We start from the raw sequence: 27,522 nt of genomic DNA on the forward strand, positions 1-27,522 counted from the left end.
ACTCAGCTCACAGATTGATGGATGCTGTCACAGAGCCAGAAAATTCACTTTGTCCACTCCTTCGTTTTCCCTCGATGGAATAAGGTTTCAAAACTCGCCGCCTCCCATCGAGGTGTCACGCTCAACAAGTTGAAGACACATTTTGCCTCGGCTGCAGGGGTCAGGAGATAAGACCGAGGGCATGAAAATGCTGAGGAGTCAGTAGAGAATGCTTGAGAGAAGGATTATGGAAACAGGGAGCGTGAGAGGAGACGGTGGACGCGATAACACAACGAACTGGAGGAGCAGGAAGGAGAGAAGAAAATAAAAAGAGGGAGAGGGAGGCGGTTTCTCAGCAGGAGAGTCAGAGAAGAAGAAGACAGTGATTATTAAAAGGCCACGAGGGAAGTAATAACCTTTTATTGACCTTTATTAACCTTTATTCAGCTCCATCACCTGTCATAAGTTTGCTGCGCCCCCGCTGCAAAGCCCAATGGAAACATCTTCTAATGATAACACATCAAAATGTAAAATACTCGAACCACAGTGCCGCTTTCTTATATTTGGGCTTGCAAACCAGGCTTTATAGCCTATTAAAATGTCCTAAAACCAGTCGCTGTGTGGATTTGTGTGTTAACAGTGTTGAACAACATCCTCCCGTAGATATATTATGGCCATTTTGTGCTATGAGGCGGCAAACATCTTACTTATTGCCCTTTTAAGAAATGGAGCAGGGAAGGTCGCGAGCAGGGAGGTTTTGGAAGGATGAGGGGAGGCAGGAGGCGATCCAAGGACCTCCTTTAATCATCATCACAGCCAACTGACAGTCCCGGTCGGCCCGTACAGACTCGGCCAGACAGCCAAACCAAAAAGCCCATCTGCTTCTCGTATCCCTCAACAATGAGCCCGTAATCTGAATAAATGGCCCCTGCTGATTATGGCTTCGCTCATCACACGGAGCGAGGAGGGAGGGATGAAGATGAAGGGGGAAGAATGGGGACATGGGCGTCCAAAGTTGGTGTCCGAACTTTAATGTGTTTGTGGTTCGTTTAGTTGACTTTCAGTGACAGAAACCCGCTGATCCAGGTGCTGCTCTTTTATTTCTACACTCACAGCACAGACACCACGTGTGTCACCAACTCATGCTTTTATTTTGAAAACAAGTCAGGCTACATGGAGGGATATTATGAATGTGAGTGGAACTACAAATGTTCTCGGATGTTTATTAAATTATTCATTATTTTGTAATATTTTCAGTGAAGAATGAATAGATGCAGAAGGTAGTGGATGGATAATGCTGTGTGATTATGTCAAACAAAGAGGTTTTTCTTTGGTTATGTGCAGCCCTCTGGGACAATTATACTTAAAAACTGATAGAAGGCAGATGATGATGAAAAGGCTTCAAACTGTCATGATGCACACTAGAAAACATGACTTATACCTGACCAAACCTTTGTGCTCTGGCTAAAGTCAAGTGTCAGGTGTCACTTTAAGCTACATTCAGTTTTATTACACAAACAAAAATCAAAGCACAGCGACTGCAGTGGAAACATCAGTTTCCTCCAGTGATAAAATCTGATATTTGGCCATATTTATTATCTGTGTCATCATTAAAATGTGTTTACCCGAACCCAAATTCAATTCATGTAGTAAAACTAAATCGATCAAATTTCCACAGATCGTCCAAAGACCGAAGAAGTAAAGAAGAAAGAAAATGTCTAAAGATGCACGAGAGGATCTGAAATCATGAGCAAACAAAACAGAAGTCACACACACCCCGACGCTGCTGCCACTAATTGGCGAGCGGAGCGGCGTGATCACGCAGCACGGCGTGTTTCTGCCGCGCCGGACGCCGACAACATTCATTTTTTCCACTTAGAAAAACAATCCTCCACAGTCTAATCCCAATTACCTTTGAAGTGCGCTCTTCAGCCGCATTTAACAATGAAGTAAAAACAAAAGCAGAGCCATTAAAAAGCCGCTCGCTGCTGTTAAAGCTAATATTATGAACATTATTAAACATTCATTTGCAGCTGCAGCTGTTTTGACACGCCACGGCGCCGTCCGAGGCCGTCACACTTTAGTCTCAGGGCCCGGATCTATGAATGTCTGTCAGTCAAATGTCAGCGCGCTGCCGAGCAGGACTCGAACCGGCTCTGACTGGCCCAGGAGGTCCCTGCATCGTTGGAGGGCAGAGACGAAGCCAGATAATCAGACTCCGCTGGAGTTTCGATCGCCACTTCGCTGTTCCGCCTCACATCTGACGCATCAGCAGTCACATCTTCGTATTCAGTCGGCACACAGGCTATCAGCCGTACCTCGGCGCTGATTGAAGACATACGTTGATCAAAGACCTGTAATTTCTGGAAGGTGACTTAGAAACACATGAACAGCTGCCTCCATCTCCTCCACGGTCTATTGTCCTGCTCTGAGTTTCCCCGGGGTCAAAGGTAGCTCGCCATAGGACCAGTGTGAGTAACTGAAATTATTTTTTGGCAAAAAAAGAAGACGTGCTTATCCAAAGAACTGAAGGAACGTGACCTTCTTCTCTCTCATCCTGCAATCATCCATCACCCAAAGCAGCTGGTCCTCACTGGAGGGGGGGGCTGCAGTAACCTGGTGGTTTGTTACACAGAACCGTCTCTTAGGTCGTCCACGGAAACTGTTTGGAAAGAGGCAGGCGCTTTCAGAAAATACGTGGCAGGACGAACCATCCATCACTTCAATCAGTCGGATCGATGAAGAGCGAAACTCTTACCGCAGACAGTCGGGAGAACAGCGAAAACTTCTCCCTTCAGCCACCATTGTTTTTTTTAAATGAACAGATGCTCGGCCACCACACCAAAAACACGGCCGTAGCGTAGCGTCATCAACTGAGCTTCGGCCACAGACACACAGTTTGAAGCCAGGCGAGATCAATTCTCCCGTAATCTGATGCAAATCCAGAAGTCTCTCAAGAAATAAGAACTGCAGTGTTTTCATATTACCAAAGTATATAGATTTAGTTACGATAGCGTTTTTATTTATTCACCAGCTCCATTGCTGAGATGTTGGGATGCACCACACAGACTGATGCTTTTGGACAAAACTGACATGAAAACCACCGGAGCATCAAGGTTCAGGAAAGATTGAGGTTGAAAAAAATGTGGCATTAAGAAGTCGAAACATCCTAAAACTTTAACATCATGTTGGAAAGTAAAACCTTAAAGGCTCCACGGTGCAGTGAAGGGTTCATTTCACCTGCGGTAGGTTCAGTTAGCTTCTCCCAGGTAATTACCCACCAAGTTATGAGCAAGAGGAGAACATGACACAATTAACTGACGACTTTGTTGAATTATTTCAGCCTTTAAAATGTCTCTCTGTCTTTTCCAACATAAACAAATAACAGAACAAACCAGTTCTGGTTCCAGTCAACACCTTTTTAGAATCACATGTCCTAGATGAAGACCTGTCTCATGTCATTAACTTTGGACAGATATAATGTTATCTGTTGCTGTGATCCTTGACGGTCCAGTCGAGTCTGTGCCGGTCTGAGCCAGATCACAGGTTCGGTCTGAGCCGGATCACAGGTTCGGTCTGAGCCGGATCACAGGTTCGCTCTCAGCTCTCATCACTCCGCCCGATGCTGACACCAGCGCTGGAAAGCAGCTGTTGGTGCTTATAGGACGAACAGGGTGACATAATGTTATTCTCACTATTAAAATGAAGTGTGTGATTGTGAAGGCTCATGCACATGTTCAGCTTGTTGTAGAGAGGAGCTGCGTAGGAGGAAACATCCACAGCAACAGAAGAAAGAGCTCCTGCACGCAGAGATACAGCGTCTCTAATATTCTAATAGTTCCCGCTCCGCCTGCCAATGAGGTTCAGTCTATATCTGCAATCAGTCAACTGCAGCTATAGCTGGCCTGGGAACAGCAACAATGACCAAGCTGCTGCAACATTACAAAGAGAGCAAACACAGCAGCAGACGATGATGCAAACACCCAATGCAATGCAGCATCTTCACACAGAGGCTCAGGTGGTGTGTTTGTTTAGTAGCACAGCACTTTGCTGTGATACAGAAGCTATGAAAACTCACAGACCGACACGATGACTGTGACATCGCTGAAAGCTGTTCAGCCTTTGTTGAAAGTGAAGGCAGGTTTATTCTGAACAGCAATCTCACTGCACATAATAACTATGCTGTGTTATTTTGGTCCCTCACAGATAAGAAGTAAAGTCATGGCAGCAGAGAGGAAGGTCCAAACGAGACGACTGAGACTGCAGCTGACCCAAGTCTTCATCCAGGACCGACCTGCAGAGCATTAAATCCATCAGACCTCATCAGTGTACGTATAAGCAGGCTGGAAACTAACAAGAAAAAGCAGCAGGGACATATATGTTGGAGTTTTTTATATTAGATAATAATAATAAAAATAATAACCCCCTAAAGCTCAGCATCACTGCTTCAGATTTCTTGTTTTGTCCAAATTCAGTTTACAATGCCTTATAATTGATAAGCTGGGCGTGTTGCAAAATTGATGTTATTTTCCATTTTAAATGTGTTTCCCGGTTTGTCTTTGGCTCAGAAATGTTGATCACCTCACGTCAGATTTAACGATTCCTCTGCATGAAATGTGTCCCCTGGTCAGTTTTCATAAGAGACGCTAATGCTGCCAGAGCTAAAATGTTGTTGTTTAACACAAACAAACAAGATAAATGAATAAAAATACATGACAGGATGAATGTGACTGATCGTGATGCATGACAGGAATCAGGGCCGGTCGCTCTCGATAGGGGATCGTGATCAAATTCATGATAACTGTGATCGTTTTGAGTCGATACTGATGGATCCATCGGCCTGAAGGGAGACAGTGTGATCAACTCATCAGACACCAGTTGAACAAGCAGAACACAAACTTCAGGCCACAGCGGCTCTCTGAATCCAAACGCGCTTCGCTTTAAACAGCCGTACTCTGTGTTCAAGTGCTGAAAGCGAAATTGTGTTTTTCTCCGAGCTAGTCCAAAGTGAGATGTGTTTACTGACTGGAGCCCAAATCAAAGAGTCTATAGCTGTTCATAAGTGACAAGAGACTGTAAACAAAATGATGTGCTGTCAAAATCCTGTGAAAATGCTTAAATTCTTGATTGAGAACACTGTCGTACCACCAAATTATGGACAAATGTTCCCAATCTATGCTTGAGATGGGAGGTGGGCAGGATGTAGAGGAGGCTAGAACACAGACAATCCCATCTGTAGTTGAACAAATAGTCTTCTCTGTTTTGTTTTGTATGAGATGCATTTAAAGCCGAGTGTTCGTGGACGTCTCTCCGGGCTCAGAGTGAGGTGGAGAAAAAGAAACGTTCTGCTCTGCAGCCTCACGGTCGTCCTTTGCTCTTAATGTTCACCGAGCCACTGGTTCGTTATTAAAGGATTCAGATCCTGGCCCGAAGCAGCTGATGCACTTACTCTAAATCACTCCGGATAAGAGTATCTGAGAGGCTAAATGCCTGCATCTGTCTATATCCTTATTTTGTAATTGCCACCATCCTGTATTGATCACGCTCAAAAATCCATTGAGCCTAATGTGATTTCATTAAGATACAGTCCGAGTAAGCTATTCCAAACAAATAGAGAAGACAGGAGAGTCGATCTCTGAAGTTTTGCCGCAACATCCGGTGGCGGAAACCTTTCCAAAGCCAGAAAATCATTTAGGCAGCTTAAAGCCTTTCCTGATGCTTTTTCAGTTAATTGTCTTCATGTTGCCTGCGCGCATTGACAACTTCAGGTAAATGTAAAAGCCAGCTGAAACGTCCAACAGGAGTAAACAAATAGGTAACATGAGTGTTGTGGAAGCGTCGCACCGTTTCAGGTTTTATCCACCAGATTTATAACATTGGAAATATTTTTTAAGTTATTTCTGAAAGACACAGAAACTTCTGCTTCGGTCCACACGGTGTTTGGAGGTGACTGTTCAAGCTGAATAATGTGCTGCAGCTGACTGAAAGCTAATGTTAGCAGTTTCTGATTCGTCAGCAGATGTTTGTTTGGTCGCTCATTCAACAGATGTGTCTCTTGTAGATAAAAAGAGACATTAGCTAGGAAGCTAATGTTGGAGTTTTGCTTTGAATGAACACCCGAGGCTCTGTTTGTGTCGTCAGGCTGCCGTCTGGTCATCAGTCAGTGTCACTGTCAGCCAAAGGCAGAATGATGACGGTCATTGTTCGTTTATATGCAAAGAGGCCGTCTGTGCACACAGAGCAGCTGAAGTCTGACAGGTGTATGACAAACATCATGAAACCAAAAAATACAACTTACAGAGCAACTGTCAGCACCAGAGGCAGAGATACCAGCCTCTTTATCACCTGAAGAGCAACCCTGTGTGAGCCGGAGTGGGTTTCTTTGCTTCGTTTCTGTCTAAAAGAGCAGGTGAGTCATCAAGAGGTCGCGGCGTCCTGCTGTGATACTTGGTCTTATACAGAACGTTGAGAGAACCTCACTGCAAAACCCACAGAAGACACAGACGCCCCACAGAGCTCAAATACCGGACAGAACAGGCTAACTGTGTAGCATCATCCCACCACCAGGGGCCGCCACATCACAAACAGCTGGAAAACAGAAGACGTGGCTTTAAACACGTGCACTTACCTTTATCACCTCATCAATTATTAGTTAAAAGTTCCAAAATTAAAGCAACCAAAACGCGTAAATATGTGCTAATGATGAACTTTCAGCCGGCAGCTGTGATAAAATACACAAAAAACACATCCAATCAGTGAGCCAATCCAAATTAGCTTCAGCATCACTGTTCCAAGTAGTCTGAAATGATGAAAAGGAAGCGAAGTGGAGACGAGCAACGAAAGCCACAATGAAGCTGAAGTTTTCTGAACGAGTGAAATCACAGCAAACGAGAGAAGACAACGTGCTCACGTCAGCGTTTAAATCCAAAAAGGCTAAAAGAATATTCACATTTTACAGCCATGGAAAAGTTAAAAATCGGTACATTTGAAGATCATCTGGCTTCCACAACATGTACCAAGTTTCACAGCCGCACACAGAACACAGAACGTTTGACCGGCGGTTGAATTTCCACCAGTTAAATCGCTCCAAAAGTTCCACAAACTTCCACAAACGCCAAGAAAACTGCTTCCTGACGCCAGCGCAGCGGCCGCCGTCTGTCGATCACTTACCGTACTCGATGTCGTAGAACACGATGAACTTCTGCCAGCGCAGCTCCTCCACCAGAGTCAGCATGACGTCGTTGAGGCGGACGGGCGGCCTGGCAGCCAGCGTGTAGCGTTGCCCGCCGGGGCTCGGGTTGAACTGGCAGGCGGTCCGCGGCGAGCCCTCGCTGTTCCGCTGGATGTACAGGTGCGGGATGTGCATGGCGTCCGTCAGGGACTGCAGCGCGCTGGCCGACGCGCAGCCCGTTGAGGTAACCAGCGCCAGTATGCCCTGGTTCATCAGCTCGCAGGCTGGAGGGGAGGGGAGGGGGGCAGGTTGAGGGTGAGAATACAGGGAGAGGTTGTTTCAGTATTACATGTGGACAAAGTGATGCAAATTGAAAGCCACACTCAGACAAAGCGGGACAGCTGGACGAAATGCTGCACAGATACAAATCAGCGCACACAGCGATGGATGTCAAAGGCTGCGTGGAGTCCTGCAGAAGCCCAGCTCTGATGTTAAACGGTGTGTTGACCTCTCATCGCTGCTCTGTCATAAATCCACGTACCGGCGTGACAGGTAAAAGCATTGTTTATCCCTGACCTGAGCTAAACCTGCGGCTGTCTCGGATGATTAAACAGGCCGCACATTCAGTCTGTTGAGGTTAAACTAAAGGTTGAAATTAGTCTGACCTGAGCGGGCTGACTGGCAGATTCATCTGAATGCACGCTGAGTTATCCAGCTGCCATCGCCGTGTGTGGAGAAACACTGCAAGCTACTGCAAACGGACTGAAAGGCTTCCACGCATGCAGAGGTCGGACGCGGGAAACAATTCTGCCGGCACATATTCCCCAATCAAAGCTATCGAAAGCACAAATATTACACAGATTCACAATCAGCTCAGCAGTTAGCATGTGTTAGCTTAGCAAACCGACAAATACACCATACAGTCTCTAACCTTTACCCTCAGCGACATGTTTAAAGATCAGACGCTCTCCACAGCAGTTCTCTGACCTTCGCCGCTAACTCACGAGATCTGAGCTTCTTCCTCTTCCTCACCATCCTGCACAGCACTGTGCGCTCCACACAAAGCTGCCATGTTTCTGAACACAAGATCGAGTCTCAGATATGGCAGCTATCTCCTGAGGGGCTGTTTCCTAAATCTACTGCCGTCCTCCACTTCCTCTCTGCCTGAAGCTGCCCGGCGAGACGCCGATCACCTGTACCACTGCAGTGTTCTCACCTTGGTACGTCTCCAGGTACAGGGACCCTGAACACGGCTTGTTTTACAGAATGAGAAGTGAAGCCATGCATGATACCAGGATTTCAGTTCTGTCCTGGCTTTTTAATTACTGAAGAGAAGACGGTTTGCCTTCCTTCTCCTTCCAGCAGGAAGTCTCACTCAAACGGAAATGACTGACAGCGTTCTGTGGAAGGTGACGAGTGAATCTGACATTTTCCAAAGCATTTTCCACGCCGAGCGTTTTATTCACCCACAGCAGTTTGTATTCATTACAAGCAACACACATCCAATATGAAACAGAGACAGAGACAGAGAGACGGAGAGAGAGAGAGAGAGAGAGAGAGAGACAGAGAGAGAGAGAGAGAGAGAGAGAGAGACAGAGACAGACAGAGAGAGACAGACAGATAGACAGAGAGAGAGAAAGAGACAGACAGACAGAGAGACAGAGACAGAGAGAGAGAGACAGAGAGACGGAGAGACAGAGAGACACAGAGAGAGACAGACAGACAGACAGAGACAGAGAGAGACAGAGACAGAGACAGAGAGAGACAGAGTGAGAGAGAGAGACAGAGACAGAGACAGACAGAGAGAGACAGACAGATAGACAGACAGAGAGAGAGACAGAGAGAGACAGAGTGAGAGAGAGAGAGAGACAGAGACAGACAGAGAGAGACAGACAGATAGACAGACAGACAGAGAGACAGAGACAGAGAGAGATTTGATTTGATTTTTAACCAGACGTTTATTTGTCTTTTTGTTCACTGTATAAAATCAATAATCAGGACATTCACACAAACAGACTAACTGACAGATGTTACAGTTACATCAGCACATGTCCAAAGTGTAGCAGTCCCTCTGCTACAGAGCAGAGCCCCCCCTCATAACCCCACCTCACCTGGAAACTGTCCAGGTCCTGAACAGCCCTGTAAAAACTGAAATCAATAATCAGTCTGGACTTCACCATTTTCACAAAAACCGGAAGCACGTCAACATTCAAGTCTTCCTCCACCTTCCTCCTCCAGCTCACATACACCGCCATCTTTGCCTGTCCTAAAACAAAGTTCAGTATCTGTCCTTTGTTTTTCTGTTGGCGAGTGTATTTAAAACCAAAGATAAAAACCTGCTTCGTGAAAACCTCTCCACATCGACTGAAGATGGTTTCCAGCAGCAGAAACAGAGCTGTGAGACGGGAGCACTCTGAGAAGCAGTGAAACACCGTCTCTCTGTGGCTGCAGAAGGGACATTTGTCCTCTACAGCAGCGTTGATCACAGAGAGGAAGGAGTTCACTGCTACAGCGCCATGTAAGATCCTCCACTGCAGGTCTCCATGTTTCCCTGCTAGAGGAGGTTTGTACAAGGACCTCCATGCAGACCTGAATGGAGGGTTTAAGGACCAGTAAGTCCTCCATGGGGTGTCACTGCGCCCGTTCAGTTTATTCTGGTTCAGAGTCTTTACCAACAGTTTGTACAGCGTCTTCCCTGAGGCGTCCTCCATAGAAACACCTACAGGGTCGACAGGCTCGAGTAAAGGACCAGAACAGTTTTTAAAACCAGGAAACAGTCTGATGACAGGATACGGGTCTGCACAGTTTGGTAGTAGTGCACCACCACAAAAGTCTTTCAACAAAGTACATTCATGTCCTGTCAGCTGATGTCTCCAGTGTTGCAGCAGCTGGTTGATGACTCTTGTTGACCTCACTCTCAGCCGAGCCGCAAGTCCAGCAGGGTCGCCCAACCCAGGTCCGGTTAGCTCCACCACCTGGCCCAGAGTGGAAATTCCAGCAGTCCGAAGCAGTCTGGACAGAGTGGGTCCACCCCAGCTCGGACTGGTTAAATGTCCTCCAAACAGTACTGGTTCTTGCAGAAGCCAGTAAAGAGAGTCCGCCTGCTGCTGCCTCTGCTTTCTCAGCAAAGTCCACACTGAAAAAACACTCCTGTAAAAGGCTGGCAGAGATGAAATGTTCAGCTTACTGGGGTCCATTAAAAACAGAGACAGACCCAGTCCTAGACCACCACACCGCCTGAGGATGCAGCAGGATGTGGGTCTCCACACCAGGTCTGTAGGTCCAGTGATCAGTCTCTGAATAAACTGGATCCGGAAGGCAGCACCCCTACTGGCCAGATGGATCAGGCCCTGCCCACCTTCCTCCTTAGGGAGAAACAGGACGCTCTGTGGTACCCAGTGCAACCTGTCCCAAAAGAAGTCCACTAACAGTCGTTGGATGTTTGACATAAGTGAAGCTGGGGGATCGATGCAGGCCAACCGGTGCCACAGAGCAGAAGAAACCAGGTTATTGACGACTAAAACGCGACCTCTGTATGATGTTTTTTTTAGAATCCACTTCCATTTTGTGAGACGACCTTTGACCTTTTCTAAAACATGATCCCAGTTTTTCTGTAAAAATGTGTCGTTACCCAGAAAGACTCCCAGATATTTCAGTCCTCCTTTCTTCCAGACCAAGCCCCCGGGTAGCCTGAGCCGATCCCCCAGCCTATCCCCCACCATGACCGCCTCACTCTTTCCCCAGTTCACTTTGGCAGAGGATATGGAACTGAACAGGTTAGCGTTGTTCACCAACAGATCAATATCTTTTTGTGTGTTGACCAGGATGATGACGTCATCAGCGTAGGCTGACAGTTTGAAAGAGACGTCACAGTCAGGGAAACGAACGCCACTCAGTTTGTGCAGAAGGGGCTCGATGGCTAATGAGCAGAGCATGCCGGACATAGAGCAGCCCTGTCTGACCCCCCTCCCAACACTAAAAGGAGCACTCAGACCTCCATTAATTTTCAGAACACTCGCAATGTCACTGTACAGAACCTGGATCTTGGCTATGAAACCTGGGCTGAACCCAAAGGCAGCTAGAGTTTGCCATAGATACTGGTGTTCAACCCGGTCAAAAGCCTTTTCCTGGTCTATGGAAATAAGACCAGTGTCTACAACCAATGAGCCAGAGACCTCCAAAACGTCCCGAATTAAAGTGACATTGTCACTTATGAGCCTGCCGGGAACACAGTAGGTCTGGTCAGGGTGGATGACAGAGGCCATCACCTCTCTGAGTCTGGTGGCCAGGGCCTTGGACAGTATCTTATAGTCCGTGCAGAGCAGAGAAACCGGTCTCCAGTTCTTGATTTCCTGCAGGTCTCCTTTCTTGGGCAGTAAGGTGATGACTGCCCTCCTGCAGCTCAGAGGCAGCCGTCCACTCTCCAGGCTGCTTGAGACCACCTCCAACAGGTCTTCCCCCAACACAGACCAGAAAGATTTATAAAAATCGACAGGGAGACCGTCCAGACCAGGAGCTCTGCCACTCTGCAATCGCATCAGAGCAGTGTACAGCTCACTGAGGGATAAAGGGGCCTCCAGTTCTTCGTTGGCCTCAGCATCCACCTGAGGAAGACCAGAGAAGAAGCTGCTGCACACCTCAGGGTTTTCAGTCCTCAGTTCACTCTTGAACAGGTCTTTGTAGAACCCTACTGCGAACTTCCTGATCTCAGAGGAACCTGATATTGCAGAGCCGTTGTTGGATCGCAGAGAGTGGATGATCTTTCTCTGGCCGTTTTTCCTTTCCAGAGCAAAGAAGAACCGAGAGGGGGCATCCATCTGTGAGATGTTGAAAAACCGTGACCTGACCAGAGCCCCCTGTGCTGCCACACCCAGCAGGTTGGCAAGAGCCGACTTTTTAGATTTGAGGGAACTTAAGAGCCCTCGATCTCCTGTAGAATCAGCTAAACTCTGCAGTTCTACCAGCTGAGTCTCCAGGTCCCTCATAGATCTGGTTATGTCTCTAGTGACATTACGAGTGAACACAGCTGCTTGATCTGGACTTTGCCAAAATCCCACCACTGTTGGATGCTGGCAAAGTCAGATTTACATGATTTGTGGGCGAACCAGAAACACTCAAAGGCTGCTCTAAAAGCCTTGTCCTGAAGCAGGGCGGTGTTAAAGTGCCAGTATGCACTCTGCAACCGGACATTTTTTATAAAAACAGAGCAAAACACAAGAGAGTGATCTGAGAGGCCCACTGGGTTTATGTGACAACTGCTAAAAATGTTCACCTGATGTTTAAAAGAGTAGAGGCGGTCCAGCCTGGCCAGGGATATCACATTGTCTTTACAGTGACTCCAGGTGTACTGCCTGTGGTGGTGATAAAAACCCCTCCACACGTCTGAGAGCTCGTGAGCTGCAGTCAGCTGTTTAAACCTGCGTGATGAAGCAGGATGAGGCTCCTGGTGGTTTCTGTCCACCTCTGGATTCTCAGTACAGTTAAAATCACCCCCTAAAAACAAATAGTCGTCACTGCTGCAGCTCCTGATGGTGTCACTTAGCACATCCAACACAGCCAGTCTGTCCAGTCTGTTGGTTGGCGCATAGACGTTCAGAAAAACCAAATGAACATTTTCAAACTGAGCCCTGATTTTTAACAAACAGCCCTGAATAATTTCCTCCACTTCACAGGAAGTGGGCAGGAAACTCCTGGAGAATAAGATGCCCACTCCTCCACTACAGCTGGACTTATGGCTCAGAAACACCTCCCCATCACACCCCCTCCTCCATTCACTCTCATTGTCTGTGGTGCTGTGTGTTTCTTGAATCAGCATGACATCCAGCTTCTTCAGCTCCATCAGTTTAAACAGAGCAGATCTTTTAACATCATCTCTGCCTCCGTTAATGTTTAGAGTGCCCAATTTAAACTCACACATGGAGAGAAGGATGTTAAAAAAATCACAGAGCAACAGGAGAGAGAAAAACAAGACTGTTGTTTTAAACATCGTCATCATCAGCAGCGGTTTGTGTTTTTACTCTCAGAATCAGTTTCTTCAGACGATAGATCTCCTGCTCTGTCAGGACCTCCTCTCCACTGTTTGCTGATCTTTTAGTCAGAGGTCTGGCTGATTCAATGAACACTTTCAGATCTGAAAAATAATCCTCTACCTTCACCAGCCTGAAACCCTTCGTTTCCTGGAGGAACTTTTTGATGTTAACAGCAGAGTACTGGCTCTGCTGGTCCTCCTGGGTCAGAGGGGTCAGGGGGGTCAGGGACAGATCACTTTCAGGCTCTAATGGTTTCCTTGCTTTTGTGACTTTATTTGTTTTTAATGCTTTTGCATTACTCTGGACGGGTTCTGGGTTTTTTCTTTTCTGTGACAGTTTGAACAGCTCATCATCGGACATTTCTTCATCCTCAGTGAACTCCTCACACACCGCCAGACTCTGCTGAACTTCATGTGGAGGATTATCACTTACAGCAGTACAGTCATGTTTATTCTGTTCGTCCTGCTCCTGTCTGGACTCTCTGACTGTCTCAGCCTGCTCGCTGTCTTGTCCCTGTCTATCACTGCTCTTGTCCCCTCCCACGGGGCCGACGGGGGGGTCCCGGCCGCTGCCCCCCGCTCCTCTCCGGACAGGAGCGGATCAGATGCCCCTCCGCACCGCACCCGAAACACTTCATGGTTTCCGACGTAGCGAAAACCATGTAATTAAAACCCTCCACCCTGAAGCTAAAGGACAGGTTGAGCTCATCACTGTTGTCTTTTAGTACCATGAAAACCTGCCGACGGTGACACACGACATGTTTGAGCAGGGGGGACTTGCAGCCCAGAGACACCATTTTAATGGGTGACACTATCTGTCCGTACCGGACCAGCTCTTTAGCCAGCGCTTCGTTTTTAATGAACGGGGTAGCGTTAGAGATGGTGATCTTTTTGGCCGGATTAACCAGCGGGAGAACAGGAGTGAAGGTGTCCTGGATCACCACCCCTGACTCCACCACCTCACTAACTTTGTCGGTGCTATCGAGGAAGATCACGACGGCGCCATTCATGCGGGAGGCAGACCTCACGCTGCCGCAGCCCACCACCTGTCCCACCGCTAAACTGGCCTCCTCCACCGAGCAGCTCACTGTGGGCAAAAGTTTGACAGCATGACGGCGAGTCAGCTTCTCAAACTCCGCACCACCCTCCACAACGGGCACCACCCTCCACGACGGGCATACTGCCCAACAGAGCAGGTAGCCTCGCTACCAAACACCACACACCTGATCTACAGTCAGATACACCTGAGATAAACCGTGTGAACCAATAATCAAGGTGAATAAACACCGAAAGCACAGAGAAAAAGGTAGAAAACTCACTCTCACCGAAGCACACGCCACAACTCCACACTCGACTCACTCCACCATCCACTCAGAGAGAGAGAGAGAGAGAGAGAGAGAGGGAGAGACAGAGAGACACAGAGAGAGAGAGACAGACAGACAGACAGACAGACAGAGACAGAGAGAGACAGAGACAGAGACAGAGAGAGAGACAGACAGACAGACAGACAGACAGAAACAGACAGACAGAGAGAGAGAGACAGACAGACAGACAGACAGAGACAGAGAGAGAGAGACAGAGAGAGAGAATGAGAGAGAAAGAGACAGACAGACAGAGAGAGAGAGACAGACAGACAGAGAGAGACAGACAGACAGACAGAGAGACAGAGACAGACAGAAAGAGACAGAGAGACAGAGAGAGAGAGAGAGAGAGACAGACAGACAGACAGAAACAGACAGACAGAGAGAGAGAGAGAGACAGAGAGAGAGAGAGAATGAGAGAGAAAGACAGACAGACAGACAGACAGACAGAGACAGACAGAGAGAGAGAGACAGACAGACAGAGACAGAAACAGACAGAGACAGACAGAGAGAGAGAGACAAAGAGAGAGTGAGACAGAGAGACAGAGACAGATTCAGAGACAGAGAGACAGACAGAGACAGAGAGACAGAGACAAAGACAACCCTGTGCTGTCAGTTCATAAGCTCGTCTCAGCAGACATGAAAATGTGTGATTGGTCCAGCCTTCTCATATGATAATATCCTAATAAATGTCTTTTATGTTTTTTGGACATTTTATGATTGGCCAGTTGTACGAGTGGGCGGGCCCAGACCCGTTAGGCCCCTCCTGAGAGGAGCTTTACCTGAAGGAGCATGTGTGCTCTCTCTTGTTCTTGTCTTTTTTACGCCGCCACAGCATATCTGGCTGCTTCTTCCTGGCACTGACTCCTTCCCTGCTGACGCTGACGCGCCCGGTCCAACCTCCGAACACCCTCGCTGCTCCTGCCCCACAATATCCGTAAGTGGTGCCTCTAAAACTGGCTCATCCGAGTTCCACTTCCTGCTGAGGCGGTTACGCTCTGTACTCTTACATCCCCAGACGTCATCTCCAACCTTTGCACATTCTGGCTCCTGTTAAACCAGATACGGAGCTCCAGGATCCCTTCCCCATACACACTCTGCTGAGGCAGCGAAGCTCCCAGCTAATCATCCTCTCTGGGCTGCGCTCCTTTGAAGCAGGTGCATCAAACCCCGTTAGAGCCACAAAAGGCCGAACTGCAGACACCACAGTTAAAGTTTTCCCGGAGGCCCTGGCTTCCCTCTGCTTCCAACAAACACATTTGCCTGAGATGCATCGTCTTGTTTTCAAAAGAGTTCGGACAAAATATCCCCCTCTGGGACCGCGGTCGTCGGGAAAACGAATGCATCGATCGTCCGTCCAAACACTTAAAATGACTGATGCTCATGTTTTTACAGCGTGTGACCTCTTACTGTCCTCTCTTAACCCTGTCCTCTAGAAACGATGTTTATCCACTACTAATGGTTTAGCCTAATACATTTCTGTGGAAAGGTAATTGCTGTGTGGGTTATTTTCACTGGCAGCGTTTCTCTTCTCCTCCATGACCCACACAGTGAGGGGGGGCTGGTGGGCTGGATGCTCAGGGCTTTGACACGGGGAGGTTCAGGCAGCAAGTCGTTTTGGTGAAGATTTGAAAAAGGTGGAGTAAATATTAAAAAAACAGAATAACACTTTCTTATATCACCGTTGACTTTTTCAATATTTAACCAAGGCCACAATCTTCCCTGAAGCTTTAAAAACAGTCGTGCCACAGCCGGGTACTGTGGAGAACAGTGCTGTCAGTGATGATGTGCAGAGGCATTCAGTGCATTTTAAATGAATGGATGAATCTTTCTTTCAAACAGCCGAATGGGTCGATGCTGAAGACACAAAACGCCCACCGGACCAATCTGAGGACTTTTCATCGTACAAATATTCTTCCCCACAGATGCTGCAAATTAAACAGGTTGTGTTTTTACCTGTCGATGTAGTCTGTAGAGAGTCAAGCTGCGATGAACTACATTTAGTCTTTAATCCTGGTTCAACTGAATCAGTTTACAAATTTGATCCAAAAACTCTGGACTAAATAAAACCAGAATGAATCATTTCTAATCAAACTGCTTCCTCACAGCAGTTTCCTGAAGTGTTCCTCAGTCCAGGTACTTATCTCCTTCATCCAATCATGTGTTGGCAAAGTGTTGAACCTCGCTCCATCCTCGCTGTGAACCACTGAGCCTTTCAATCATGATACTATCACCTGTTACCAATCAGCCTGTTTACCTGTGGAATGATCCAAACAGGTGTTTTTGGAGCATTCCACATCTTTCCCAGTCTTTAGTTGCTCCTGTCACAACGTGTTTGAAACGTGTTGCTGCATCAGATTCAGAATCAGCAGAAATTTACAAAAATCAATGAATCTAATGAGCTCAAACAATAAATATCTTGACTTTGTGCTGATTTCAGGTCAGTCTAAGTCAGAGAGGATCAGCAGGTGATCTCATTCTGTTTTACGCAGCGTCACAACTTTCAATGAATGTTAAAGTGGAATCTTCCCTTTATGAGTCTTTCTTCTACTCTCAACACCTCCTAACATTTGCAAAGCCACATGGAGAGCCTCTCCTCTCCCCCCCGTGTGTTCACCCCGACAGGCAGACAGCTGCAGTTTAAGCCTCTCAGCAGCCTTTCATCTCTGGTTAGAGCCCCACTATCTCTGCAGGAGAAGATCTGTCCAGACTAAAAGGTCAAGAGATGCTCCAAAGGGCAGCAGGCATGTTATGACTGAGCTCCCACCGGGGGAAATGTTAAAAAAAAACACATTTATGCAGAGGCAGGGGAGCATGAAGCATGGCCAGGTAGCGTTCCAGGAAAAAGCTGCCAAAGAAAAGGAAATGGCAGTGGCAGAACAGCTGGCTGGTCGCAGGGACCCTGGAGCTTAATGTTTGATGAGTCAAACATGGCTGAACTCGGGCTGAATCTCTCCGAGTTGAGAACGATCGGAGGACAGGGCCACGGAGGAGATCATCAACATTCAGCTGTTTTCTAAGCGCGCAGAATTCATCTTTATTAAGGGAACGACATTCCGTTTGCAAGTCATGCTTGGTCAGCATCCGGCAGCTTCGGGAAGTGATGACGAGGCAAAACTTCCACCAACAAAATTTAAATTTTCTAAAAGATAATGAGACAAATGTGGCTTCTGTGAAAGCGGAGCTAATGAACTTGCACTGAAGCATTTAAAGTGGAATCTTGGGTTAAATTAGTAAATGGTTTAGCTAAAAGCCCACCGGAAAGGACTGGAATCAGACCCATTGGGTCAGTTTAATCAAAATAAATCGTCCTGCCGCCGATGATCCCGCATTTTACAGAGGTCAGGGTGTGGATTCTCCTCAACGGGACTCTTTAAGTCTTTAAAATCAGCCCCGAGGAGCTGCTATTCCACCTGCAAGAGCTTTATTATTTCAGCTTTGTGGGGAGTTTCATTGACACAGTTCAGGTAGAAATCACTGAAGGTCAATGTCAGAAGTAGACCAGATCCTCTGTAGCTCTGTGGGGAACAGCAAAGTCAACGGTAATCTTTGTGTGACTCCTTTCACATAACTTGTAGTCGTTTGACTCACCGATCAAATAAAAAGCACTGATTAGTGCAGCTTCGAAGAAAAGAGGAAAGAAATCGAGTCGAGTGAATCTCTGGATCTGATCCTCAATTAAAGATTCAACACAGGTCAGACGTCTTTGTCGATGTCTCTCCACATGACAGGAACAATCGCAGGTTTAACGAGCCTCAGAGCATCAGAAGCACAAATTCACAGCCGAAGTCACCGAGGACCAATTAGCATAATATACCAGAATGGGACTAATAGGTTTGGAGGCTTCGGGAACGGCGGCCGTGGCTGTTGGGATAACTCGCTCAGCAGCCAGCTGAAATGATTCGGGTTGCGACGTGACTCACTCGCTCTATGAGTCCACGGTGAGTCATAGTTTCATCTGTGCTAAATGAAGCCTGCGCAATATTTAGCCGAAGCGACTCCCTGTGCATCCTAATGACACTTACAGAGTGACTCCCCCCAGACGGCGGGAGACAAAAACCATTAGAGTCGAAACAAGACAAAGATCTCCTCCCTCTGCCCCTCTGCTTATCGCCGTGATCTTTATCAATATCTGACTTCTAAATTAGCTCACAGGAACAAAGCGAACTCGTCTTATCCTTGAGCGGGGGGCTCTGGCTTTGAACAAAATCCCTGTGCATGTTGTCGAGGCCTCGGACGATGCAGCAGTGACGGGGTGGGCAGGGACGTGGCTCCAGATGATGTCTCAGGATGAGTTGTCGTGGATGCAAACATCCTTACGGCCGCGTGCAGTTTGTGTGGGTAAACAGATGGCTTTCAGAAACGAGCATGGCTGTCTGTGTGCAGTGTGCAGTGCGGGGGGGTGGTTACGCACACCCGCCATGTAATGTGCTGTCAAGTCGAAAAGCTTCGTATCATACAAACGAGCATTGAAACCGCCAGATGAGACTGAATCGTATTCTGAAAAGCAGCTGCAGCTTTTTTTTGGCGCTCTTGTAGTTCATCACGAGCAAATAGCTGATGCCACTTAGCTGATTAAGTAAGTAAACAGCAACCTCAGGATTAGATTTTCTCTAAGCACAACGAGGAATTGTATTTGAGAGAAACAACTATTCACAAAATGAATTCAGCTCCGGGTAGAATAAAACAAAGTTTCCCATCAGACTGTTAGCTTGCTGCTCTTCAGCTGTCAGATGTGTGAAAACCAGCACAAACATGCAGGAACAGTCTGCATGCAGGCATGACTTCCTTTAAGAGACAGCAGGAGGGAGCTGACAGGAAGTTCAGAAAGCTCCTGGCTGGTCCAGAGCCGCTGATCCCGAACTTCGCCACAACATCCACCTACGAAAAAACTCTATTTCTCTGAATCTCAGAGTTTCCCTTCAGCCATCTAACCGAGGGCTGATTTATATACTTCATTACCCGCAGTTAACCAGTCTGAGTGCAAATTACCATCAGTAGCTTTGACTACAGACCACTTTGCCAGGTAACCGAGCATCACTTGGAGGTAATGTTCCATTACACAAAAACACAACGGCAGGTAAATGAGATTCAGCAGCTAGTCCTGCTTCCAGCTCAAGGCTCAGGTCATTTTCCACAACTCGCTTAGTTCTGACGAGTTGAGCTCAAGGTCCTGGAGCTTCTGGAGCTTTCAGCTGCAGCTCGCAGTCTTCATGAGGGGAAGGATTTGCTCAGTTGTCATGGATACTTGTGGCTGAAAGCCATGCTGCTGCGACCGAGTCCCTTTAATGATTGGGCCTAATAATTACATATTCAACGTGTGAGTCTACGCAAACTCTGCTCTATTATTCATTTATTTATTTATTTTTCAGAATGTCAGACACTGAGTGGAGTCATTTATAATAATCAGGTCCACGTCGAGACTTAAGTCCTTATTTTCTAGACTTTAGTCTCCAGTGTCACTGCTCTAATGTGCAGCTCCGTCAGCTCCCCACATGCACCGCTAACACGCTGATTTTTATGCTCATTTCCATCTAGAGTAAAGCAGCATGAAGTATGAGCAGCAGCCACAGTTGGAGTGTGGTGCGTTCACTGGTCCTGAGTCCAGCGGGCTCTTTGGCAGGTTACCAGCCAGCACTCGAGGCCGCGTTCTGAAAATCTGGGCTTCACTGTCTGCCGCTCGCACTCGAAGACGCCGTTACCTTCGGTTACAGCTGTTAACCGACTGGACGGAGAAGCAGACATCAGCAGGATGTCCGAGTGTCTTTTTGAACTCTACACATCCCCACATATTCTATTATATCTGTAACTGAATCCACACGTTGAAACTTGTTTCTGATATAACGCACGCTCGTATCGGATCATCAGCTCCTCCTGAACATCCAGCTGCTGCTTTTAATCTCACCTCCACCTTCTCGCAGCTCCCGGCTCTGTGAATTAAGACGGCGGCTGGATTGTTTTGAAGTTACTACAACACAATAAGAAGGGAAATGAGATTCACTCATGTGTCGCGCAGAGGGCAGGGAAGCACAGATAATCGATAGGCAGTGGAAATAGATAGCCAGACTGGCATAACAAAACAAAAGGATTAGTGCTACCAGACAAGGTCTTATTGAACAGATCAGTGGCACGAGACAAAGCAGGAAGACGGGGGATTCGCAGTCTCTTATTCACTCATTGTCCTCCTCTGCAGTCTCTCTTTAAATCCCTCATTTCTACAAACACATTGTTTATTTCCCTTACAGTATTAATGCACAACATTTCCATGCTAATCAGGATTTATTTCTGCTGTTATCAATCAAAGATTTAGCACAAGAGATGCAAACAACAACAGGAGTCACAAAAATGCCCAAACAGTTATTCATATGCATGTTCCACATGAATACATAAAATACCAAATCATGTTCCAGGTTCGTTTCCGAATTGTAGTTTATTACAACTTGTGTCAACTTTCCTGTCTGTAAAAGTGATTTTTGAGATCAGAGAACACGACAACAACACGTCAGACGAGGACTGCAATTCATTGGACGAGAGACTGATCGTGGCCATAAATAATTCTGTGCAGTTAATAGGACGTAAACAGGAGGGCTGTTGCATGGCAGAGCATGCTAACATTAGCTAATGTTAGCTAATGTCATGTAATTATAGCTTTCTAACTTTAACTCTCAACAATAACAGTCTGAGGTTAGCATCAAAGACTAGAGTTGGCACCATGTGTTAGGATAAGATAAGATAAGATAAAACTTTATTTACCCCCAGCCGGGGATATTTGGGCATTACAGCTGCATGTGATAGCAGTGGGAGGAAAAGTCGCAACAGAGATAGAGAACCTCAAAGAAAAAAAAATGAAATACAAATAAAAAAGTAGTATGTAAAATATATATATAATACATATGTAAAAAAAAAAAAAAAGAAAAAAAAAAAACGTATTGCCCCAATAGCTGTGAAAAACCCCCCCAAAAAAACAACAAATTGGGAAATCCTAGATACAGAAATGGCATCAGGTACACAGAAGGCGTTTCCATGGTTACCACACACACAGCGTTTCCTGGCAGAGCGTTTGTCTGCTTGTATATTGACATGAGGAGCGTTGCTCACCGACGGCAAAAACAACATGTGAACGTAGAGGTGAGGTCGTCGTATTTACGGCGGCGATGGAAGAAGTCAGGTGACGTTATGAAAGAGCAACAAAGCCGGCGCAGGATTGGCTTCGCGCTGCATTTTAAGCATGGCTGCAATCATTCCTGGAACAATGACGGTCCTGTAGTATGAAGTATTATTACAGTATTATTACAGCAGAGCGCCGGCCTGAACGGTCCTCGGAGGACGTGTGCAGCGAGCGTGAGGACAAACTGCCACCGCGGTTGAACCGTCGCCTCCCTCCACTCTGCACTTCAAGCTCATTCCGGTCTTCCTCTGATTCTCTCCTGTACTCTCGTTTCTTACATCTTCCTCTTGTTTCACCACCTTGATGTCTCAGTCTGCCCCCTCCCTTCCTCGCTTCCTCTGGGCTTTCTGCCTCGGCTCCTACTCTTTTTATCCTTCCTTCTTTTCATCCTCCTCTGAAGTTAATCTCTCCATCAGCACCTCCCCTTCTCTCCGTCTTACTCCATACTTCATATCTCTCATCAACCATCCCTCCTTCTTCCCCTCCCTTCATCTGCCGTCCTCTGAACTTGATGTCTCTCTTTTCATTCATCTGGATACTTTGGGCTTAAGTGTGTTTAGCAGTGTAAGTGTATCGAGTCTGAGCATCCGTGGCTCCGAGGGGGGCTGAACCTCAGCTCTGGTGCTTTGCTCCGCCGACTGAGTTAAGGAAACCGGCAGATATAAAAACTAATTTCAAGGAAATATCAAACCCTTAAGCAGCCATTGGTAAAATACTCTCTCTCTCACACACACACACACACACACCTCCCTCTGCGTTCAACATGGCTCCCCCCACCCTCTGAGCTCATTTTTCACCTCGAGCCGACGGGGTCTTAAATTCTCTCATGCTTAATTAAACTATCTATCTCCATGGATCTGTAGCCCCATTACCCATAACACCCTACACCACCACAACCCCCCCCCCCCCCACACACACCCCTCACTGCTCTCAGTGCTGTGCCGCTGCTCCACAATGTCTCTGTTAAAAAGGGGATCAAATGAATGACCTGTAAGGCTAATAATGCTCCACACCCAGACTTCATTATGGTCGACAACCTCCAGGCTCCGGCATCCAACCAGCCGAAGCTCCGTTTACGCAGGTGGAGAGTGGGTGGAGGGGGGTGGGGGGGGTGTACATATGTGTCCTCACACACTTTCTTACACTCTAATATGTGCCTACGTTCATACGGTTTCCTTTCATAATGTGGAAAGACGCACTGAGAATATTTCAGGTACAGTTTAAACAAGGAAAAACACAAAGAAATAAAAATCTGGAGCAAAGAAAGACAAAACAAAGGCAAAGAAAATAAGAAAAGGAGCTCAGGTGGACGGCGGCCGATCAAGGTGTTCATGTCCTGAGTCCTGAGTGATCCTTTTAGTTAAATACTGAAAAGCTGTGTACTGAGGTAAGACTGACAGATGAGTGTCACATCATGTTACATGACAATAACAGTCCAACAGCTTCCTGGACTGATATATAACTGTTGCATCTAAGATATTTTAACATGTGTAGTTTTTTTATGTATATCAGCATTAACTGAGTTGTGTTGCTGTGATATTAAGAGCTGATAGTCTGAATATTCTGTTTTATAAAAACTAAATCAATACCTCACACAACATATGAGCTCCTGGTGGCTTGACTCCATAAATATGAGCTTTGTGCTGTCCAAACCTCAGAGGAGACACAAACAACGGGGTGAACCGGAGACGCCGTAATCAGTAATGACTTTCAGGCCCGGACAGCGCTAATGTGCTGCAAACAAAACAAAACCATTAGCTGCGTCGAGGCTCCATCTCGCCTCATCTCGCTCTGCGTATTTCTTCTTAATTTACACCGACCGGAGCTCTGGACGCTTCTATTGAACGGGAACGTCACAGCGCTTCTCTCCAGACTGTAAACGACATTTTGTCTGTTTGCTCCTGCGGCACGAGGAGCCGGGCTGATTCGATCTGGATCAGGTTTGTGGAGGGAAATGTTCAGACTGTGTGTGTGTGTTGGTGTGTGTGTGGTAATACCGCTGCCAGTAATAACCCAACTGCTTTTAAAAGATGTTGGGTTTGCCAATTTTGCCGCCACGGCACCTCAGCAGGTGAAACAACCTGATCTCACATCAGCGCCTGCTGCAGCTGAAGCTCCGCTCTGCATCCATTCAGTCACCATTTACCTGAACTAAATGCTCCCCAGTGAGGACTGCAACATCTGAGGCTAGCTGTGATGCTAACATTCATGTAAAGAAAAGACACATAGAAATGATTAAAAATGCCCATGAATACCAGTTTAAATTGTGTTACCATTGATTCAGACCAGTAAGTGTGTGTGTATTCAGTGATGTTGGGCTTCTGTTCCAGTGTTTCTTGTGGGTGCAGCTAAATTTAAGCTGGTATCCAGGTGTAGCTACAGCAGCCACATTATGCTGTGCACCTTTGTTTCAAGCTTACAGAGATCTGCACTCCAAAAAATGAATCATTGTGGTACTTGCAAGTATTTGCATCTATCAGATTTTATGTAAATAATCATATTTTCAAAATATAATTAATGAAATCACTTAAAATCTACATAAATGTGTTCAAATTCAAAACAAATAAATTTAATCAGTTAAAATGTAAGAATAATGACCGCCCAGTTACAGTTAAAAATGCCTACTTTTTTTTTTTTTTTTTACGAAGATGGACACCAGTCATTGACTAACTTGGCTAGGACACCCATACCAGTATTTTGTTTTTTGTCATTCATTTTTTTTTTGTACCATTTTTGTAATGTAACTGTTGTCTTTGTAGATATGTATTGAAATAACTAAATGTGTGCTCTTCCTGTATTGTTATTTTTATATGACAAATGAAGCCCAATCTCAAGATGAATTTTGTTTTCATTATGTTAATTACAGTTTTTTGCATTAAGGCAATAAAGTAAAAAAAAAAAATGCATAAATATAATTTAAATCAGACTATCTGGAATTATTGATTAAAATGCATACTGTATTCATATGAATTCAAAACACATAAATATATAAACCCAGTCACTTTGTATGTAAAACTTAAAACGTATTAATACAATTACATAAGTCATTTCAGATCTTTCAGTTTATGTATTTAAGCTTTACATTAGGTTTATTAGTTGGTTTGCATTAAAACTATTTAATTCAAATGCATGGAAATTTTATATGTAATTGAAATACATAAATCTTATGAATTAGGCCGAAACACGAACATGAGATAAGAACTAAGGCAGCCATTCAACTAGATGTAAGAACAACAGAAAGTATTACTGAGTTCTCAGCTGACCTTTCATGTGATGTTATTAAACTGAGACGGAACAGAAGACCTCTGAGAGTCCGGTTAGACCAGCATCTGGCAACACGAGACAAGACGGCCAAAGCAACCACAATTACTGCTCCTCCAATGATAAAACCTGAAGTGTCCACATCTTAAAATAAACAGTTTGGACAACGTTGAGCCATTTCATGGAGTGTCATGTGCTGGATCGCTCAGAGGCAACATAATCAAACAAACATGACACAACCTGTTAATTAGTGAGCCTTTGGTCGACCTTTCTTTGCCTTAGGACAGAGGAAGACGGGCACCTTCCTGTGCTTTTACCAACCGCATCAAACAGACACATAGCAACACAATCATCCCAGTGAAGCTGTGTTTGTGTCCACCTGATGAATATAAGTCCAATAGCTGTTTCTCTCTTCACCAGCTGGATGCTTGAAAACAAACCAAGAGCTCAAAAAGACTAAAAGCAGAAATAATTCTGCACATTTCACACACAGAAAATCATCTGACTTAATGCTCGCACAACTAATACTGATTGATGCAGCTAAATATTTTTTAAAGCTTCAACAGCAGCTGTAGATTTAAATAAATGCCTGCGACTGGATCAACAAGAAACCATAAAATCCTCCGCAGCACCAGACAGACAGCAGCTGCCTCAGTGCGGCTCAGACTGACGACAGCTCATTATATGATTGACAGGAAGGAGGGCGGGACTAACGACAAAGCACCTGTCTCCAGGTGAAAGACGGCCGCTCGAATCAAACCGCATCGTGACACATGAATGCAGCTCCATGCCGCATTCAGGAAACCCCGGAAATCAAAACACTTGACACTTAGTATGCAAGTTTGCGCAACAGCTCGTGTTGTACGTGTGCTGTAGCTGCAGGATGTTACCTGAAGCAGCTCGCAGTCCCACAGGTGAGCTGATTGCTATATAAACACCAACCCTGGGAGGATTAATGCCATTTCCTGAACATTAAGCTTAGCGGGATGGAGCATTAAATGTGCAGACACGTGTGCGTTCATGAGTGCGTATGTATCCGATGGTAGAAAGGAGAGTGTTAAGGAGAGAGTAATGATGTATTAGTGGGAACAGCAGCGTCTCTGGGGGTAATTCATCACAATGTGACGGCTGAGGGACAGAGGCATCAGTCAGCCTCCACTACAACACCACACAGACAGAAAGACAGACAATAGACAGACGGACAGGTGGAGACCTGAAGGAATTCACATCTGAGGACCGCAGAGAGACAGACAAGCAGGTGTCAAGAGAAGCAACAGAAGAATGAAAAACACATTGAGATCAGACCCAGAGGAGCGAAGGTGGCACGCAGAAACAGTGAAACAGACAGACAGAAATGGAGGAAGACGGTGAAGGACATGTCTGCGGCTTGATGTATCATCATTTGCTTCAATGGATACTCTGACTTTTTGGTGACTGTGTCACTTTCGGAGAGGAACCCACCTGACCTCCATCTTTATTTCCTTTAATCGATATAGTGATTTCCAAGAACGGCTTTCCACAAGCTTTAGCTTTAGCAATTAGCACTGGGTGGGAAGAGCTAACAGGAACAGAGGAATTACCTCACAATCACTTAAGGTTAAAGAAGAAGTTCACAACACTCTAACAGTACTGTTAATGCAAGCCATGGGGACAATGTGCATCTTAAAATGTGCTCATGCTAACACGAGGCTACCAGAGTCTGAGTTAGCCAGTCAAGCCAATTAGGATTTTTTTAGTACTGAGTTCTGAGTGCACACAGTCCAGATGAGCTCCAGTTTTTGAGCACATCTTGGGTACTTCTGTGTGTGCAGGGTATTATTGGGGCTTTTATGGTTATATCTTGGCCACCCATCAGGATGCAAACACATCTGCACGAGCGAGGAGATGACACTCCTGCTGAATGCTTCATGCTATCACTCTCATCAAGAACTTAAGGTGGTGATGCACAAAGAAATGAAGCAATGTGCCCTCTCTGGTTGCTACACCCTTTCGTCCTGGTGTCAATCTTCTTCCCGTTTGGAGTCGTGTCCTCTGCTTCCTCTCTTTCCTCCATGGACCTCTGTATTTGCATTTCTAGACAGGATATTCTCATGACATGTCATGAAATTTCATGAGGCCAGGCCGGTGTGGAGGCTCAGCCAGTTCGAACACTGTATGGATCAGGTAAGTTTCCCAAGTGCATGGGATTAAACCTCTGGGCTCGGCACGCAGTCACAGAAAGCCTTCTCTTACTTCTGTTATCTACGAGCTTCTAACATGAAGGTCGTTCAATTAGATGTTCAACTCAACTCACAGGATTTCTGTAATGGCTGCATGAGGAATTTTACCTGAATCATTTACGTCCACCGACCCCAAACTAACATCATGGATCAGTGCACGGTAAAGTCCTCAACAACAGTAACATTTACTAACTGCAGGGAATTCTGGGAGATGGCAGATGGCTGACATGACGAGTCGTGCTGAATTCAAACTCTTGACTTGTTTATCTCTGAAACGCAGCCACCAAGACGAGCACATTTTCCTCAAACAAGCAATTTACAGATTTCGTGAAGCT

General features: G+C 46.1%; 1 protein-coding gene across 1 annotated transcript in view; it reads right to left on the reverse strand.

Annotated features, from left to right (window-relative positions):
* Window positions 1-27,522, reverse strand: part of LOC121624961 (glutamate receptor ionotropic, delta-1-like) — a 475,076-nt gene that overhangs the window by 196,442 nt on the left and 251,112 nt on the right. Inside the window, exon 3 of the mRNA XM_041962947.1 lies at window positions 7,150-7,434. Coding sequence (XP_041818881.1) covers window positions 7,150-7,434 — 285 coding nt within the window. The remainder of the gene's footprint in view (window positions 1-7,149; window positions 7,435-27,522) is intronic.

Source organism: Chelmon rostratus, chromosome 21, assembly GCF_017976325.1.
Source record: "Chelmon rostratus isolate fCheRos1 chromosome 21, fCheRos1.pri, whole genome shotgun sequence".
In the NCBI taxonomy this organism is placed as follows: domain Eukaryota; kingdom Metazoa; phylum Chordata; class Actinopteri; order Chaetodontiformes; family Chaetodontidae; genus Chelmon; species Chelmon rostratus.